Genomic DNA, 20,688 nt, shown 5'->3' with positions numbered 1-20,688 from the left:
GGCCAGGACACACAGATAATGCCCAAGGCTGGTGACCTGCTGTGAGCTGGGGTGCAGGGCCATGCATCCATGCAGCAGTGTCCGTGCTGGAGAACATCTTATATGGCTCCAGAGTGTAGCTCCCAGGACGCCCCGTGACCCCGTGCACAGCGCTCCTTCACACAGGACCCCTCCTGAGACCCAGGGCCAGCGGGTAACTCAAAGCAGAAGCAGCACCCCCATCCTTGCCCTTATCTTCCTCCAGCTCAGGTGCTACTGCTGCGTTTTCTGCTGTCTCCCCCTTCCCCACAGCACCCAGGGGATATCTTCTCCCTCCCCTAGAGCTCTGCTGCAGGCTGTGGCTGGGCAGGCAGGGACCCGAGCTGACCCACCAGGCTGGGTTGTCAGGCTCCCTCCAGCATTGGTAGGGTGTCCTAAGCGCATCCACAAGGAAAACTGAGCTGGCCCTTCATGGGGACATCTAAAGGTCTAACAGAAACTGTTAATTCAGGCACAGGCTGTGTTTTGTGAGCAAGCAGCTATGCTGCTTCCAAACCTGTCCCTGGAGGCAGAAGACGTGCATTTATCCGGTGCTGCTCCCAAGCTGATACCTATGTCAGGGGTAATCTGCGATCCGGGTAACCAGTTCATGGTTTGCTGAGAGCTGTTCTTATGTGACAGTGCTCCACCAGGTTTTTTTATCATTTGCAAATGTGTAAGTGTAAAACACAGCGCAGGAAGGGAAGTCCCAGCTGCTGAGTCTGGTTGCTTCTGCTTTGAGTGTCACCCTTTCCTAGCCTGCTTAAAATCCAGCTGAAAAGCAGCGAGGTTTTCCTGCTTCCATCCTGCACTCGGGAAGGCTGGTTCAGAGTCCCTTGGGGGTAGGAGCCAGCTCCTAAACTCCAGACTAACAGAGCAGCTAATTTTAACCTGTTTATTCATATGGCTACCTTAGCCTTTAGCTTATATAATGCCTGTGCTGTGCTATATTCTCAAGGAAATCTAGACAAAGTAATGAATTTTGCCCAAAGAAAAAGCACTATCTTTTGTGCTGCATATAAACCCAAATCCAGATTTTAGGGTGAATATAGAACATCAATCTCCATGATGCTCTAAAGCAGGATTTCAGGATAGAGCACAGCTTGACAGGCTTTTCAAAGTAAAACTTACTACCTGTAGTTGCCTGTTCAGACTTGCCTAGTCAGAGCTTGCCCTCTTCTGGTCACAAGTAGTTGTACATAGGGATTTTCTGTGAAGTGTGAACCTGTGGAAATTATTATCTAAAAGACTCTTTGGCAAATTGTATATTTTAAGAATTAATGTTTTAAAAATGTATTTTATTATGGTGTATTTGTTTTCCAAAGTTTGTTTAAAAGCCTGTTGCAACTATAATAGCTAAAAGAAGTTTAAGTTGAAGCTTGGCTGTTTCCTTATATCACACTTGTCTGGGCTGTATCTTGGATAACGCCTTTCATGTCCTCCACCTTCAGGAGCTGCCCAGGAGGTAGGGAACCAGGAAAGGTCCTTTTCTGGAACCCATTTGACCAAATCCAACCTGCTACAGTAGGAAGACATTTTCCAGCAGCTATTTACTGCCATCCAAAATAAAGGGACCATGGCATCACACTGTAAACTTGAAGGTGGTGAAAGCTTCCCTAAGTAAATTGTCAATTATATGCATTCCTATGCTCTTTGTGGACATTTGAATAGAAAAAGGGACTTCCATTAATTTCCTCAGAGGACAAGTTAAAGCTCAGATGCTATCAGAGCATCAGCATAACACTGATGTTATGAATGGCTGAAACATAGACATTTTATTGTACACTGGAGAACCCCCCCAATCCATGGGGAGTCGATAGCATAGTCTGGTTTCTGCTGCTCACAGAGCTATGGGTTACATTTAAATATACACTATAGGCTGGATTTTAGGCCCCTCTGTCTTGTGCCCTAGTTCCAAGTATTGGGGTGGGGTGGAGAAAGAGATCAGTGTTTTTCAAGGGAGACCATCCTCTCTCCTCTGCTGGGAGATGAAGTCTGCTTTTAATGTGAGAGTTGTTTCATGGTTCATTTAGCCCCTGATTTGCTAATGGTTTTTGATGCTAGCTTTTCTTGCTCTTCCCTATACTTCTGACATTGCTTTTATTGTGTCCTCAGTCTTTCTTCTGAGCTGGCTTCTGTGTATTATCTGTTGCTTTCTAGACATGTTTGAAGGTTCAGTAATGCAGATATTCTCATAGTCATGAGAGTTTCTGATGGCAGTGTTGCAATAGTTATAATTCTGGCTACTCCTTGTTCCACACAAAAATATCAGCCCCTTTTTGGTCTTACAGCAATTCATGGTTGTGCCACTCATGTTACAGTGGAGTTAAACATGAAAATGGCTGGACTCGGTCTTCAGATTTCAGAGCCACCATCTACCTTACACAAAGACCTAGTATAAACTGTGCAGCAGACTAAATGGATATCCTTCAGAGGAAAACCTTGCAATCCCTGGTGTCTTTAGAGACGATCCCCATTATTAAGGCAGACCACTGTATGGCACTATTGCACCAGCATCCCTGTGACACCAGCCCTGAGGCATGGGAAAGATTATCTAAAATTCTCCCATTACCTCCCTTGCAATATCCCTTCTGCTGTGTGAACGGCTGCCTTCTTCCACTGATAAAATAAGCTCAGAATGGGGCATGTGCTGCAAGATGGAAGTGAGGCCTGCCTCTTCCCGTGCAATCCTTTCTTCTCTGCACCAAAAACCTGATGAGAGGGTTTGATTTGACATGATGGGATCTGGCAACAGTTGGATGAGAAAGGAGGTGTTCATGCTGCCCTAAATGTAGGTTTTAAACCATGTCCCTCTCCTTTTGGGAGACAAGTGAGAAGTACTTCTCTGTATGGTTTAAGGTGCTGTGAGTAAAGTTCTTTCCTACACTGATCACAGAGCCCACCCCTCTGAAAGGACTCTGAAAGGACTGCTGAAAGGCACTGCTGTGCGTGTGTGCATGGCACGTTGCTGTACATCAGTGACATGTTTGGGGATTCAGGAGTGAAGGAACAGACAGACAGTGCTATTTGGCTATAGAAGGATTAAGATTTTGTTCCAGTCATTCAAAAAAACCACCTCCATGTGACAGGAAGCGTGATGACAAAGGGGAAAAAAGGCATTGTTTTCAAATTCTGGATCAGTGATGGGTTTAAACCCTACATCCAAGCCTCCTGACTTTGGAAATGTCTGACTTGGTTTAAGCACAAATTTTGTGGCTTCAGTAGGACCACGTGAACTGTGAGAGTTTTGAATCATTCCTGTTTGATTACTTGGGCAGTCTCCTCATGGCAGCCTTGACATAACTGATGGGTTAGCTAACAGGAAACCGAGCCCTACCCACCCTCGGAGGGGCAGCCCTGGGACTTGTGGAGGCCACCGGTCAGAAGCGCCTTTTCTTGGTGTGCTGCACAGCTCTGCCCTGCTGCTGAGCCATCATATACCGCAGTGAGAGGAGGGAGCGTATGCGTGGTACAACGCCGGTGCTCCAGGCTCCCTCCTGTCCTTCGGGAGGTTTCAGCCTATGGAAAATGCTCTGCATTGCAGTGTCAGCTGCTCAAAGCTCATGGCATGTAGTTAGGCATCTATAGTTAATCAAAGATGGGGCTTAATTTTTTTTAATCTGAAAGTCCTGAGCACTCCGCTTGTCATTGAATTAAAAAATGAACTGAGATATTTCAAGTAGCCAGAATGGTAATACTTTAAAAATGGATGTTTTGAATATTTTATTACTTTTCAAGGAGATCTTTAATCTGTAACGCCACATGAGAGACCCAATGCACAATAAGCTTTTGCTAGCACAAGCAGGGAGGAGCTAGGAAGGTAGTACTAAAGCGAAATATAAGGAAATAATGTAAGGGAACAGCAGTAATATAAGGAAACGGCCATGCTGCAACTCTCCAGATATTTCTTTTTGCTATTATAGATTAAATATGCAGTGTATTGGCAAACAGGCTTTCAAAATATAGCTATACCTTAATAAAATGAACTCTAGACCCACAACTGTTAAAAGATCCAAGTGAACAGCAGCAGAGCATGGGCTCTGACATGGGTCTACAGCGCTCGCACTGTCTTGTTCTTCACTCATTTCCCTTGTGCAGTCTTGGTACCTGTGGAGAAGCATTTACCAGGCAACGCCCAGGTCTGTGCTGGGGTGAACATATGCCAGGGGCCATCCCAGCTGGCACTTTGGATGTGGACATCCTCGTTTGTGGGGGAAGAGAGTTTAGCCTCGTGGAGGCAAGGCAAGCTGCCCTGCTTGGCCTCAGCATCAGAGCCTTGTCCTTGGCCCATTCTCTGAGCAATTGTAGCCAGCAGGACAAAGAGGGAAAGGGCTTGAAGCATGACCAGAGCTTGTTAAGTCAATGGACAGGGAAAAGCGTAAGTGACTTGCCATTGGGAAATGAAACCAAAATCCAGGAGGCCTCAAACCAAGATCCTGGACCTTGAATTGAAATATTAGCCTGACTGAATGACCTTTTTTACTGGGGCTTAAAAGCAATATATAAACTTTGAAGGCTTGGCAACATTGAAGCTCATGACAATCCAGTTTCAAAGTTTGCTATTTGGCAGAGGCAAAACTCTGCCAGGTTTGCTTTGGGTAATTTTGCCAGAAAGAAAAGGAATTTAGGCAAGGAAAACCAGCTGTCATAATAAGTTGGAGTACTTCTCTCATTCTATGGTACAGAGCTCATTGCACACACAGCTGAGCTTGCAGCCTTGCACCTGGATCAGCTTCTGCTGCTTTTTGACTGCAGGCCAAGTCTTCCAGGCACCTAACTTGGCTCTGAAATAAAATAGACTGCACGGGTGAGAAATGGACTGTTGCAGATCTGGAGCTTTTGGCCCATCTCTTCGAAAGAGCAAGTAAATGATGCCACTTTCATTACTTTAAATCAGAAAACTAATCATAGAGGTACATTATTCACCTTTCTTTCCCCAATTTCCCTTTTTTTCCTAATATTGAGTCAGGATTAAGGGGTGCATGTACATGTTTTTGTAGCTAGATCTCTTTTTTAATCAACTCACTGCTAGAGGTCACATTTATAGCCTCAGTTTATACGGTAATCTTTAAAAATAACCAGCCTAAGCACTGGAAAACACATAGCAGGGGTTAGTCCTGTATTAGCAGAGAAATAGGCTTGGTCTATTAATAAGTCTTATTTAAGTCTCATTTCCATGCTTTTAGGACTACATTAGGTTTTCACCTCATGTGGGCAAATGTCAAAGAAGTAATGGAGCAAGAGAAGAGACAAGCCCTTTTTCAGTTCACAGAACCCCAATTCTTTATTAATCACAGCTTGCTCACAATGACATACAGGAAAATAGCACTAATGAAGAGTAGAATATGCAGGCAGCAACCTCCAGGGGGGTAGGGACAACTTCAAAACTGCAGCTATTTTGGGGACGATGTGTTAGGTTTGGTGATACTGTACTTGGCACAAGCACCCTGTCTAGTCATTCCTCCTGCTTCAGCCCTCTTAGTCCTAGATGTCTGTCACTAGGTAGGGTTGTCTAACACTGAAGAGTAAAGGTCATGACGAATGGAAGTCAGCAGTGTCAAAAAAAAGGTAACAACTGGCTCATGGGTTCGAGGTGAAATATTCGGTAGCCTCTTGTACTATTACACACGTGATGTGGTAGCATCAGATAAGTATCATAGATCATGGCATCTACATATAAAGCCACTTGATACTTTTAGTTGCTCCATCAATAAATTTTCAAGTGGTGAATTAAGCTCACTTTACAATTAGCATTTGTATGGCTGTTTGGCATCATCCAGAATTTGTCATAGCTTGATGCGTACAATGTGCCTCTCAAATTTGCCTCAAACTGATACTACTTGCTTTCATTCTGTTGCACAGCTGTATTTGTTGCCTCTCACCTCAAAAAGCAGAAGCAACAAGTACTGCACGTGGCGATTTAACCTCAATTATATAGCACACTACAGAGTCCTGTAGCGCAAGTTGCATTTGAAGAAACTACATTTTAAGAGCCTTTTGTCTTGGACAGCTGAACGTGAAGTCACGATACCTGTGATGTAGTCACTGTTTCAACAAAGCTTATTGATGGCAAAGCAGTCTAGGTTATTAGGCAATGACTGGTCTCTAGCACCATAGAACTACTACTGACTTTGTGGTGGGTTGGAATGAAAGTCGCAGGGAGTGGAATTAGACGTGAGGTGCTTCAAATGAACAGACCCAGCAAATTCAACCGAGTGGAAATAGACAACATCAGAAGCCTGTTACAGGACATGTAAGATTATGAAATAACTTGCATAATGCAATACTTGTATTTTTTAACAAAAATGTAAGTATTTACAAAATAAGATCCAAGTTTTTTAAACATCAAGCAAATCATTCTGCAAAGAGACCGCATTGTTTTTGTTTTTATTTTTGTTTCTTTTTTAAAGTTTTTTATTGAGTTCTTGATTTTTTTTTTTAAACCATGTCATACATTTCCCATACTGATATCGCATGATCCATAATAATATAGGCAGGGGAAGTTTACTAATGGTGGGGATGGGTCACATCCACCGTTGCTGTTTTCAGCCAGACAGTTCCACCTGGAGCTCCTTGTTTCTACGGACCTCTGCAGCATGCCTCTCCTGGAAAACATCAAGAAGGGAAAAATCAAACCTCTTCCTCATTCCGCCTGCCGAGGGAGCCTCATGATGACAACCCATTTAGGCTGTGCTTTAGGTGCCTATGCAAAACTTGTTTCACAGCACAACCGTCTTTAAAGGATGCAGGAGAGGTGTCATCACCTCAGGAGAGGTGTCATCCACCAGACCAGCCTGAGGCATGTTCAGTGCTTACATTCTGTTTATGCTCTGGAGCTCAGTCTTTTATCTTACATGGCCTTATAATCCTCAGCACTTCACAGAGTTTCATTTTCAGGCCCACACAGAAAGGTGCTGCTTGCAGCATAAAACATGCCACATGCTCATATTTGCTCTTTGAATTCCTAGATGTTAAACTAAATATAGGGAAGGATGAGTGGGCTTGCATTAACTGCTTGCACACTGTATGCAGAAGTGTTAGTTACTGTGTTATCTAGCATTTAGGAACCATAGATAAAGGTCCAAGAATTCAGTTCCACCAAGACAGGTCAATCTGAACATCTCAAGCATCCCCTTAGACACAATGATGAAGCTACCTGTCCTCTCCATTCTTTCTCTGGCTGTGATGGAGAAGGGGCATGGTTAACAAAAGTCAGTGCTAGGCCCTTCTGTCCACTTCCAGCCATGCTTATTTGAGCCACTGTATATTCAGATACTTCTGTAGAAATGGGCCTGTGGTCAGGAACAACAGCTCTCAAATGAATTTAGGAATGTTCTGCTTGGGGTGTTTATAAAACTATTATTTTTGGTAGCTTCTGGTTTTTACGTTTTTGGTTTATGCCTCTCTCCTTTCAACTGTCAGGCTATCAGACTTTTACCTCTTGTGTCTGATCACTGAACGCTCCCCCACCAGACAACCAAATTACAAACACAAGGTGACTACAGAAGCAAACATCTACTCATAGCTGACTTCAGTTTAAAGCACTCCCTAGCTGTTTCCATATATTAGAGGGTCTTTTATGGTAGAAAATACACTGAAGTCAACCATTATGGTTTTATCGTCTGAGTTGGACTATGGATCACAGGCCAAGACAACTTATTCTATCAACTGACTCTGTAAATCACAGTTTCTTATAAGATCCATAATACTGAATGCTAGATTTTATATGGGACTTGCTGCTTGCTCCTGTTAACTGCAGAAGCTATCTTTGATTGTAGGAACTTCTAGACACCAAAACCTTGGGGCGTCCACAGTTCTGTGTAACTTTTGAAGATTTGGACCCAGATATCGCACTTCTTTTCCTGCATATTCAGGGTTCACGTTTGTGTTGGCAAAACTGTATAGTCATGTGATTTTTAATTACTGGTCTGTACAAATGTTCCCAGATGAGTTACTGTCATCTTTGCTCAGAAGCCTTCTTTGGATTTCATGCACATATGCCATCATATTGCTGTGGAAATGGGGCTTAACAGTCTGTTAACATTAACCTAGGACACAGATGCTTCAGCTGTCCCTCCCATTTCCTTTTGGGGCTCAAGGACAGCTAACTGGCTATTCCCTTTGTTTTCATAAGCTTTGGGATATGTGCCTGCAAACTAATCTAATGCAAAAATGTCAAGTAATCTGGGTACAGTTCTTACGCTCAAGAATTATCCCATTTGTGTAGTCACTTGTAACATCATCCTTTGGTTTCTGTTGTTTCTTTCCTGCTCTCCGAGACTTTTGTTTCCAACAAAGAAACAGAGGTGCTTATGGAGAAGATCTCACTGAAAACCACTGAGAGCTATTTTATTTCTGTTAGTCAATTTACTAACTTATTAGAAAGTTAATCACTGAGAGAAACAAGTGATCACTCATTCACAATTAAATAATTTTTTCTTAACATTTCTAAATCTTTATGCGCATGTTTTCCTCTCCTGTGTGGAAGGGTTGTTTTGGAGAAGGGCACACTGGGTCCTGCATGGTGGCATTTGTGATTTACCTGTTTCCTCTGACTGTACCAAAGATCTCCAAAACAAAATTTACTCTCTTTTAGTTGCAAGACTTATGGGAAAACAGGCCCCTTTTGATGTATAAGAATTTTTTTTTTTCCTGTATTTTTTTGTCTTTCTCCTCCAAGAAACCAAGAACTACAGACACAGGACAACTGTTTGATTTGATCAATGACTTTTCTTAAAAGTCAAAATCTAAACACATGACCTTTCATTTGTTCACAGCACTTCTTAAAAGGTAGAAAATCAGTCTTTCTCTGGAGACAGTCCAGTGAAGGGCCATGAAGATTAAGGAACTGGAGCATCTGTCAGCCTCTCCTATAAGGAAAGGCTGAGAGAGCTAGGACTGTTCAGCCTGGAGAAGAGAAGGCTGAGGGGGGATCTTATATAAATACCTGAAGGGAAGGGGCAAAGAGGACGGAGCCAGGCTCTTCTCAGTGGTGCCCAGTGACAGGACCAGAGGCAATGGGCACACACTGAAACACAGGAGGTTCCCTCTGAACATCAGGAATCACTTTTTCACTGTGAAGGTGACTGAGCACTGGCACAGGTTGCCAAGGGATGTTGCGGAATCTCCATCCCTGGAGATATTCAAAAGCCATCTGGACATGGTCCTGGACAGCCTACTCTATGTGGCCCTGTTTCAGCAGGGCGGTTGCACCAGATGACCTCCAGAGCCCTTTTCCAACCTAAACCATCTGTGATTGTGTGATTATAGTTATTTAGTAATTTTCAAATGTGAGTGGTGGTTTAGACAGGCATCAGGGGCTCTGACTTAAAAAGTCCTCAAGTGTAGCAACTGGGATAGGAGCTACCCACATCGTCTCTTCAAAATATTGATTAGATTTTCCTCTCTAATCTAGGGTGAGGAGTGATGGTGTGGTTACCTTTTCTTGGAGACGTTCAATAAGAGCAGCTAAATTAGCTTCACGGTTTTCTTTGATCTGTTCCATTTTCAGTATCAGCTTTTCCTCTGCCATTTTGCTGAAGTTATTGTTCTCCTCCAAAGCCTTTTGAAGCACTTCTCGCTCATGTTCTCTCTTCTCTGCCAGATGTTTCAGCACCTGGGCCTCCTGGGACTGGAAACAGAGAGACATGTGGCTGAAATGAAATACTCATGTGGAGCAAAAAAAAACCCATAGGGCAACAGTTCACTGAGTTTGGAAACCACGTGAAGTTTGTTGCTTTGTTGTTATATGCACCGTTTTGGAAAGATCACTTCTGTATATAAACCAGATTAGCTTCAATAACATGGGCTTAGAGGCACTGGCTAAATGTGAGGTATGTGCCTCAGGCAGCAGCAGAGAAGTGTCCGAAGCACTTCTTTCTGTTAACAAGAGATGTTGTCATGTGTTACTGCCCTGGGTTGTCTGGGTTACTGCAGTGGTTGCTCAACCTCTGACAGCTGCAGGCTTTTAGCCACGAGCATTTTATTTGTGGAGGTATGGGACTGGGGGCTGAAGGTATGTACAGTGTTAAGAAGGAGGTTGCAGACACAGGAGAGGTGCATTTTTCACCTAGGCTGGACTATCCTTTAATGTGATTGAATAGTTAATAACAGGCTTTGAAGTTTAGTGTTGTGAAAGACAGACAGGATCAATTCAGACAGTGGGTTTTTTCCCATGATATTTATGTTTGGCTTCATCTCACTGATTAGGAAGGGAAAAAAAGGGGTTTATTCCATAGAAAATAACAAAAAAGCCATTTTTAGTTAAAAATTCCGATTTTGCATGGAAGATGAAAACTGCAGGTACGAATTAAATGGATGCAGCCTATGAGCAATACTGTGTTGTTATTCTTTGTAAACTCATTGCTCAGAAGCATAAGCTTGGTTATTTATTTTAAATTGAATTACTAACATGAAACCACTAATCCTAGGAGAGAAGCCAAAGAACTTGCAGCATTGGGCCCATCCTCCAGGCAAATCTAGTTGAAAAGACAGTATGTTTCAGAGGGGTTATTTGGAAATGATAAACAACATTGTACGTTTTTGGATAAAGTAAATTAGAGGGAGCATGAGAAGCAAACAGAAATCAGGGAATGAAATATGGCTCTGGGAAACTAAGTGTGGATTTCAGTGCAGATCACAATGCACTGATGCCACTGTTATCAGTAAAAATGAATTAGTTTAAGGCCTAAATTAAGGGCTTCAACCACTAATTACAATTAGTGACAATGAATCCTACTAAATTCTATCATGTGGCTTTAAACAGCGTGAAAAAGGCTGCAATTCTTTTACATGAGCGAGATCCAACTACGAGGAGAAAACAAGTATTTTAACAAAGGTAAGATACACACAAAGCCAAATGCATTGATGATCAAATTAAGCGGATTCTAGAAAAGGCTGCAAGAGCCAGGCAGAACATCTTGCAGCAAGACACTGGAGTAAAACATATCTGGGTTTGCAAGGCTGTAATGGCTTGCTTGAGATCAGAGGGAAAAGCCACTTTCATCCATCTTGGCCACTTAATGCATTTGCTTTCACTCTGGCCTGGTTGCAGTTAAGGGCTCATTTCTCAAATTGTGCTCCCTGGAGCACATGCTGATGGGAATGGTCTACTGAAATGGTCGGTACCTTACAAAGGCTCCTCCTTGCTCTTACCTCCATTACAGCATATGCTGAACAGTTAGTAATAGAGCAAGCATTTTTCAGATCTTTGACTCAGAGAGAATAACTGTTGTGCAGGCCAAAAGATGTTACAAATGGGAAAAAAAAGTCCCCAGAGAGGCGCAGTCAAAAGCAGAGGGACTTCCACTGGTGGAGAATGGAAGGAGAATGAGCCAAAGCGAAAGAGAGCTGGGCAAAGAAGGAAATTTGTAGACTGAAAAATCATAAAAGCCCCATAAATTTAACAAAAACATCAACAATTTAATAATCATATAATAAAAATAGGCTATTTTGAAGCAAAGTATTTGATTTTTACACACTTAGCATTTAACATTTCTTTAAATATAGGCTATTTCAAAATGTAAAAAAGTTATTTTGAAAGATTTTGTACAACATAAAACTGAAATAATTGAACATCTTCATCTTGTTTTACCATTTTTGGACCATCTTGAGTGACTCGGTTTAACCAGTGCTTGTGAAGTTATTCTGCATTTTCTGTTTAATTTACTATTCAATGTCAACGTTTCATCTACTTTTGCAAAAGTTATCATCATTAAATTTTGGTTGCTGGTATGAATTTTGTGAACCTGTTGCTTAACTGATCTGAGTTACTTTGATAATCTAAGAATCTATCTCCCTTCCTGTTGGGAGTTTGAACAGAGAAGATACTATGGTACTGATTGTAATGTCCTTGCCCATGAAACGTTTAAGGAGTGGCTTGTTAATTTGGAAGGCTAACATTTCATGGTGTTTAAATATGTATACATAATGTGTTATAAAATCAAGCATTTTCAGATTTGGTAAACAGACATTTTCGAGGACATACCAGGGCCCATGGAGATGCTATAATAGAAAGTAAAATTTGGACTGTGCCTATAAGCAGCATTTTTGAAAAGAACATTGGCTTTCAACAGGAGGTAGCAAAATGCCTTTGAGACTACGGGGCACTTGCCCATTTTTCAGGATTTGTTTTCTTCCATTCAAACCCTTTGACTTCTGGAACTACTTCTTGTTATCATAAATCCAGGACAATAGCGAAAGAGTTCCATATCAAAGTACACATAGTTCTGGAGGCTATGCTGGCAGACAACACATTCAAAAGTGATTTGTCCACTAATGCATCATAATGAAAAAAATCCTTATACTCCAGTTCAGTATTTACTGGATGCAAATTGTGTTGGCACCAGTAAGAGTCTGAATGAAAGCTAAACCAGGCCTCAGGAACTGACTGTACACCCCTAATGAGATTTTCCTTTACAATATGCCTTAAACAACATTCCTTTTTCTCACTCAACATGTTCAAGGTACCCAGGACTGGTTCAAAATAAAGGGACCCCCCTCCCCACCACAAAACATCCATGGGGTAGAGTCTCATTTAGACTGACGTCCCTTTTCCAATGCCATTGTACCCCAGCTGTGAGTCTGCTTGTCTCCCTGGTGTTCAGACAATTTTTGAAATCCCCTTACGACAATTTTGGAAGGTTGCTGGTGTGTTTTTGTACTCAATTGTCAAACGATTTTCTGTTTCCAACACATTTGGCAAAAGAACTTGGCCACCCTGTCTGTTCAAAGTCTACTACACATCCAGAAATGGCTAAATGAATGACCCCAGATATCTAGCGGGGCTGGGATTAATAGACTCCGTTTGTTGTTTGTGTTGGCTTTTAACTGCTGTGTTTGGACTCCCGCAGTCTTGATATAGGTTTCCAACATATGTAGGAAGTTTTTATTCCAAGTTTATTTTCAACATTGTATTGTTTGAAGTGCTGGAAAGGATATTTTCAAATCCTTGATAGCCCATGTTCTAACACACTCGTAAATGGCTTATGATAAGTGCTTCTTGTGCAGCTATTCTGAGAAAATGAGTAAAAAAGTCTGGAAATGGGATGAAAGATAAAGAAGATTAATAAGGAGACAAAAGTATGAAATGATGGAAAAAGCAATACTCAAGGGGGAATATCCAGAAGACTTCTTAAATATAACAAGGCATAATCAATGCAGCTATAGCTGCAGCATCTAATGATAGATGTGGAGGAATAAAAATGTTGCAAAACATTCCTGGTACATATACCTCTGCTCCTAGAAATGTACTGCTGCACTAAAAAGAGAGCTAACGCAGGCAAACTCCTATGATATTCATGTCATATTTCTAAAGGATCATGTGCACCCCCAGTTTTCAGAGATGAGTGCTTCAAAAGGAAATCCACATCTCATACTTAGCTGGCCAGAGATAGATGCAGACAACTAAACACTCACATAGTGAGCAAAATTATTTATGGAAACTGACTTTGGAGATGTGTACATTTTTAAATTATTACTCACAGGAAGAAAACTCATCTGAGTAACAGATGCTTTATTTTCTCACATTTATCTATTTTTCTTTGACATGTACATCCAAATATTGAAGTCATTAATGCAGAGACAAAATTAAAGGGTTACTTTTAAGGAAGAAATGGGCTTAGACAACTGCTTTTAAACTGGGAATTTCAGCTTGAATGTATTCACCCTAGTTACTAGGATCCTTAGTTACCAGGATGTATGAGGCACACTACTAGTCATGAGAGCTCCACTTTCATAACACATTCATTCACTGGCTGGATTTTTTAAAATTAAATTGTTCAGGAGAAGCTGCATTAACCTTGGTATTCTTCAGTGTATTTAAGAGATAATATTAATGGAGCATAATGTGAAGACAGGATGAAAGGCTCCTACTGCAATGTAAATGCCAATGTGAAGCCTAGGTATTAATCAGAAAGAAATGGTGAGTTGAAGTAGTGATGTTTTCAGGAGAAGGAATTGATATTGGGATTTTTCCACATAAAACCAAGGGAATGGACTCAAGTTAGACCTCACTCATGGCACTGGCTTCTTCAAATCTCTGTATGGTTACATCCTATTCCTCACTAGGAATACTATTATTTGTATTACCTAAGCACCTTTTCAGCCTGTTTTGAGGACTCATTGTCCCAGGCAGTGTACAAATATACAGCAGTTTCTCTCCCACAGCAATGACAGTCTGAAGACACATGAAAAAAAGGGGGATGCTCCTGCTCCATGGGGACACAGAGCAGAGGAGTGAAATAGCCATATGTCAGGAGAGCCAGAGACATCTGAGCTGTAACCGTAGGGGAAGTCTTGCTTCTACTGAAACCAGATGGTGCAAAATTTTGCCTGAATTTGGATGAGAATCTTTTCTTTTTTGTCCTGTCTGCCAGTGGAGCTTTGGGTCAGGGCTACTAAGAACACGAAGAAGAGTTTAAAAAAAAAAACCAAAAACCGGCCACAACGTGAAACAATCCCCCTCACTTTCTCTTCCTCAACAGGCACCAAACTGCTATTTGCAGGGTTGTGAACCTGTGTTTGCAGGGTGAACAAGGCATGTTGGAGAATGCAAGAGGTACCGCCTGAGCCCTCTGCCTGATGCTCCCCTACCTGCTCATGAAGGCATTTCTTGATCTGCTGCAGTTTGAGGCCTGGCATTTTAAAGTTAATAAAGATCAATGTCAGTGTCTTACAATTGTTCATTAGCAGCAAAGCCCATGGCAGACTGCAGGGAGAAGCTTTGCCAGCATTGGGATGTATGCTGTGTCTGCTCATGACTCCATGTGCTCTGAGACAGACCTTTGTGCCTAACACCCCAAACCCTCACCTAGCTGGTAGAAAACATCTCCCTGTGGGCACATATCCCATAGGCTTACACTTTTTGGATGAGGAGCTGTGGAGTGGCTTGCACTTTTGGCTATCTGTTTTTAAAACAGTAGGGGTGAAGCACCATGCATGGAAATGCTATGGTGTAAATCAAAATGGTGCAGAAACACCCAGTTCTGGTGCTGATTCCACATGTATTGCTGGGACCTTTACACAGAAAAGAATTTCATGCTGTATTGCCTCTCCACACAAGCACAGCCAAGGGCCAGCAGTAACAGAAAGGGAGATCAGTAGATGGGCAAGATGGGAGGCAGTGCCTGTCCTCCCTCCCAGCCTGCTCGCTTACAAATTACAGGAAACAAGGAGGGGAATAAGAATGAGCTGGAAGAACAAAACTCGCACCACTTTTGCCAGGGAAAGTGCTGATCCCTTCTCTGCCTCTCCTCTTGCCTGGAGTGGCAGTTTTGTAGGTCCCGCACAATTTCTAGGAGGGGGCATTCTCCCCCCAGCTCTGCTACCTTCCCCACCTTGGTGAAGCCTTTTCCCCCCAACAACATGCTGTACCATGCGGTAAAGCATGGGTGGCTTTTTCAATGCCAAGGGAGACATGGATCAAGCTCTGGGCAAGCTGTGGGGCTGGCTTAAAGGGGCAGCGAGTTGGGTGCTGAAGCCCGATGCAGTGTGGCCACGATGCTGGCAGAGATGCCCCAGGCTGCCTGCCTGCCTGCTGCAGGGAGCACAGCAAGCCTTGCCCAGGCTAGGCTGCACGGGGAGCTTATCTTGCAGCATGTCGTAGTAATGGTATTAAAAACTCATGTAGATATAAGCCTATATCCAACGGCATGAAAGTTAAAAATTATGACTGTTCTCCTGCATTCTTTGTGGTGCTAAGACTAGGAATGAGCCTCATTCATTTTCATCCCAATACAAAGCCATTAAGAGGATTTAATTACATATGATTTCTCTCCCATAATCCAAAGCCTAGTAGAAACGTGCGTTCCTTTAGTATTTCATTTTTATGCTAGTAAGTTGAACATGGGCAACAAAGACACATAATTCAACATATGGCTCTTGAAGTCTGTACATCAAGTGTAATAATAGCTGAACATTCAAGGCCAATGGATAAAAATTGATAAAGGTTCTGTAAGAAATAAACTTCTGCTGCTTACAATGTCACTGTGCTCTAATTTCTTAAGTGGGAAGGATGAAAAGATCTTTCTGATTATCCATCAAGGTGGGAAAATATAGCACACATATGCCAAAAAAATAATGGGAAAACGACATGCTGTAAAGAGGATTCTATAAATGGAAAGGACAAATCTGTAACTAGCCCAAATGGGTCTTACTGTGTCGTGTAAAAGGAAAAAATACCTCAGGTGAAACTCTCAGTTTGGTCTGAGAGTATGAGGTCACAGTGACTGTCATGTGAGGTAGAGAAAAAGGGGGAGAAAAGGGAAGACCCCTGTAAAAGCTTATAAGGCAATAAACAAGAATGATAAACAGGAAACAGCATAAGCAGGAGACTGCTGAAGTGCATGTATTGCTGTAGATGTTCTCATGAGTTTGAAAATTTATTAATGAACATTGCCAAATTAACAGAATCTAATTCCTAAACAGTGTGAAATCAATTAGTATTTTTTTCCAAAAAGGCAATTCTCATCCATTAGTTATACTTGATTTTAATTAGAACTGTGCTGGAAGGACACAATCTAGAATGGTCATGCCTGACAGCTGTTGTACATAGATTGGAAAGTATGATAACAAATGCCATGCTGGATGTGAGAAAGGCTGTCTGGTTTGTCTAGCAGCAGAAAGTGGAAAATCCTTAGGGAAGTGTAGATGAAGTTGGGCAAAACTGTCTGGTCCTTTCGTTGAGATACATACTATATGTATATACACACACACACACATATATATACACGTATATACCCCCCCACACACGTACATATATATTTATACATCTCTCTCTCTCTGTATCCTTAGCTTTCAGCAGTCACTAAGTTACATATTTTCTGAGCCAGAGGCTGCATTCATATAGCCATTTCCTACAAGGTAGTGCTCTATCAATTTTGCTATTGTCTTTTTGAAATACTTAATATTTTAATAATCTCTACATAGTCTGTGATAACAAATACAGCTTGATTAAACAATACATGAAAAGGTGACTGCCTCTCTCTGTTTTGAAATTGCTGTCTGATGATTTCATTGAGTGTTTCTTCCCCTTTAGATTGTGTGAAACAGAATATAATTGTTCCTATTCATCTTCTCATTACCATTCCTGACTTTGTAGACTTCTTTTTTATCTTCCATCTGTTGTCTCTTTCTGAGCTGAAAAGTGGACTATTTAATTTATCTTCTTATGGAAGATGTTCTGTTCCTCTGATTGCTTTTTCATCCTTCTCTGCAATATACTCTTTTTCAGGCCAAAAATGAAGGCAATAGTTGAGATGTGGGAGCACCAGGGATTTTAACAGTGAGGTAATGAAGTTTTCTGCTCTGTTCTTTGTTCCTTTCCCAGCAATTTCTGCTGCAATGTTAACATGGAGGATCTTGTCTATTAAAATAACTCAGTTCATTCAAAATGAACACAGTACCAAGGGGAAGAAATGGCAGGTGTCTGTATTGCTATCACTGATTACCAGTTTATTGCATAATGAGTTTTTCTTTAGGAAGAAATGAAATGAATGAAATGAAATCTCTGGGACATTCAGTTTCTACTTCCCACTAAGTATATGCATAATATCAGGCTTCTTAATTACTGCCATTTCATTCTGTGTCCATATCTTTACTTGAGTATTTGTGCTCGGTACAGTGGCACTTCACAGATCAAGTCATTGGGGCATATCATCATTTGGGTGTGTGAATGCTCATACTTCTGGGCAGGTGTTAGTGCAAATGCATATTCCTTTCACAGACAGTCATGTCCTTTTTACTGAAACGAATACTCTGGCAGAAGTATTTATTTGAAAGAAGCAATAGTGCTAATGTGTGTGCATGAGAAGCAGAGAGTCTTGTGTTAGGAAGGCAGCAGAAATGGCAAATGTAGCAACACTTCAGTGTTCACCTAAAATAATTGTTCAAATTAGTGAGGTCCAGAATAGTCAGGTTTCATTGCAAATCAAAACTGAGGGCCAGGTTTTAAGGACCTGTCAGTAATCCAGATCTACTGACTTCAGTGGACTCACTATACACCAGTGGAATCAGTCCAGTGGGTTTCTTGGAAGCGACCCTGATCTGGTCTGACAGGAGTGAAAGGGGAATGGAGCTGCTTTTGTTGGAGCTGTTCCATGTGCTATCTGTGGCATACCTGCTGTCCCTGGATTTCTGTATACATTTTTGTCCATACCTGGAAACAATTCTGTAAACGTCAGTTTTAGTAACAAATCACATTGGTTAAGAGATAAATGAAAGGCTTAGAGATATCTAAGCTTGTTTCATTTTCAGATACGCTCTACCAGGGACTCCATGAGCAGCTGGAAGGGGTTTCTAACTCCACTTTAACTGGTGCAGGCAGATTTGCCACAAAATAACATTGATCACGTGGTTGAAGGACACAGAAAGTCGTTCTATGGCTCTTGAGGCTTCTCTGGCTTCTGTGGCTCTCCTTTTGTGCCATAGCAGAAGGAAACATGGATTAAGCAGGGCAACATATTACTACATTTGCGCTTTCTGTGACCATTGCAGCCAGCCATGACTTTCTTGAAATGGTGCAACACAGCATAAACACTGGGCCCATACAGAACACTGCTAATTTTCAGAGTGGCAATTCAGACTGGCAAGGGTGAGTGTCTCATTGGCTTTGTCTCTCATCCTCTGACTTATCTGATCTGGAATTTGTCTTTTTATCTTCCGGAAAAAAAAAAAAAAAGCAACCTAAGCTAGCTCTGACTTAGAGCAAATAAAGACCTCTTCAACACATCAGTCAAGATGAAAGCCAAATAAACAGTTAATGTGGACTTCCTGCTGCATGCACCCTGTATTTGTGCTAACCTTTGTGAAGAAGGTGTAACAACCCTTCCAAACCCTATGTGACAAACTAATTGATTATGAAACAGGGTTTTACCATTGTGGTTAAGGTCATAAAGAAGGGAAGACTTAGTTTGTAGATAACCCTACAAGGCCAACTTCCAGCACTATTGAGACTGTCTGCTAGAAATGCTTCTCCTTAGTAGCTGTGTTATGCTAGCGTCTTCATCCAAGTGTGTGGTGAATGATCCAGAACGCTCTTTATTCAGGGCTGACATGCCTCCATACTGCATAAATAAGACATTTTAGCTGCCTCAGGTGGGCCTTGTGAGTCATTTCCAGGGGCACTACAAGGAGTCAAGATCTGGTAGCCCAGGCAGTAGCTGTTTGAATTTGCACATCCATCTCTTAAATTTAGACACTAGAAGAATTGCACTGGTTTTCAGCAACTATTATGGATGCTCTGAATGAACTACTTACATTCACACAGTAAGCATATGTATTTGAACCCACTTGGGCTTCCTGTCCAAAGTTATCTGTATTTTGTGATGCATACTTCCCAAGCATCAAAACCCGTGAGGTTTGTTTGCAAGCTGCTGAAAGAAGATAAACTCATTTGTTTCTTTAAACATGTTAATAGTTTTTGTCCATGCAGGCCACTGTGAGTTAGTGATGGCAATGGAAAACACCAATGGGCAGGAAACTTGGCTGTTATTCTGTACACTGTCAGATCTAATTACTAGCATTTTTTTAAGGAAACATACCTTTCTCCTCTCCTCTGCAGCCTCCAGCTTCTTCTGGATCTCCTCAAGAGAGAGTTCTTTCTTCTTTGGAGAAGCTAAAGTTCGTGGTGCTTCTGAGATCGGAGATGGAGGCTTTAGGATCAGTTCAAAGGCCTGGCCTGAGGCACGTTTGTTGATTTGTTTCACTTCCATATCTGCACAATAAAGTGAGAAATGGTAAGCCCTTCAGTACCTCAGTGGTACTGAGGAGAGAAGCAGCCCAGACGTCAGTGCAGGATCAGAAGCACAGACAAAAGATTTAGCATCTTTGCCTTGGGCATTTTAAATGCAATGGCAGATTATGGGCTGAAAACTGTTCTCAGGAGAAGTACATTCCATTTTCTCTGTAATAGCTTAATTATACCTTAATCTCATAAAGATAAAAATTTACAGCAGTTTTGGAAGCTTATTGGGGTTCTGTGTCATTTCAGACCCCCTGTGAGCAGTGCCTAAACTGATTAATTTTTTAAGCACGTTTTTGTCTTTTCTTGCTTTCCTCAGGAATTTTGACAGCTGTGAAGAGCTGTAATTCTCAAATGGGGAGTAGGAAATGTACAGCTCAGTATGAAAGGGCTAGTTTTAAGAGTTTAGTTAGCTGCTATTAGGAACAATATCCAGCATCACGGGTAATACACAATTAATAGAAGGTAATAGCCAAAACCAACAAATGAATTGTAAAATCAGCAAAACATCCACTCACTAACATTATAGACTGAGTAATTTTCCAGCACTGGCACATTATCTGACCTGCAGGATGATTTCCAGTGAAAGTCACTCACCATCATATTTATAGATGTTCATGTTGCGAGGTTCAGGGTAAAAACAGGAGCAGATCAGAGACAGCATGGACAGCTCCTTCATCTTTTCCTTGTAAGCTGAAATGAGAGACCTTGTTAGCGTGCCTCATTTGCCCAGATCCTCCTTAGTGAATCTCTAACTGAGGTGACTGGCTGCAGACCAGCAAATCTGCTCTATCAGCCACCTGGCAGATTTCTCTAGAATATTTACTTTCAACTATTTCTTCTGAACATTGAGATTTTATCAAATCACACATGAGATGCTCAGTACTGCAGAGACTGTTTCTGATCTCCTACATGACCTCAACCTTGGGTCT

General features: G+C 41.7%; 1 protein-coding gene across 1 annotated transcript; it reads right to left on the bottom strand.

The window, feature by feature from the left end:
- Positions 1 to 6,563: 6,563 nt before the first annotated feature.
- STMN2 (stathmin 2) lies at positions 6,564 to 20,465 on the bottom strand. Its single transcript, XM_009487096.2, has 4 exons — positions 20,354 to 20,465; positions 19,557 to 19,729; positions 9,458 to 9,649; positions 6,564 to 6,623 (listed from the first exon to the last, which is right to left on the bottom strand). The coding sequence occupies exons 1-4, from the start codon at positions 20,433 to 20,435 to the stop codon at positions 6,564 to 6,566; spliced, it is 507 nt and encodes a 168-aa protein (XP_009485371.1). The 5' UTR covers positions 20,436 to 20,465.
- Between the last annotated feature and the right edge of the window lie 223 nt (positions 20,466 to 20,688).

This window comes from Pelecanus crispus, chromosome 2 (assembly GCF_030463565.1).
Source record: "Pelecanus crispus isolate bPelCri1 chromosome 2, bPelCri1.pri, whole genome shotgun sequence".
Taxonomy (NCBI): Eukaryota; Metazoa; Chordata; class Aves; order Pelecaniformes; family Pelecanidae; genus Pelecanus; species Pelecanus crispus.
The sequence above is the reverse complement of the archived record's forward strand: the minus strand, read 5'-3'. Positions and strand labels throughout refer to the sequence as shown.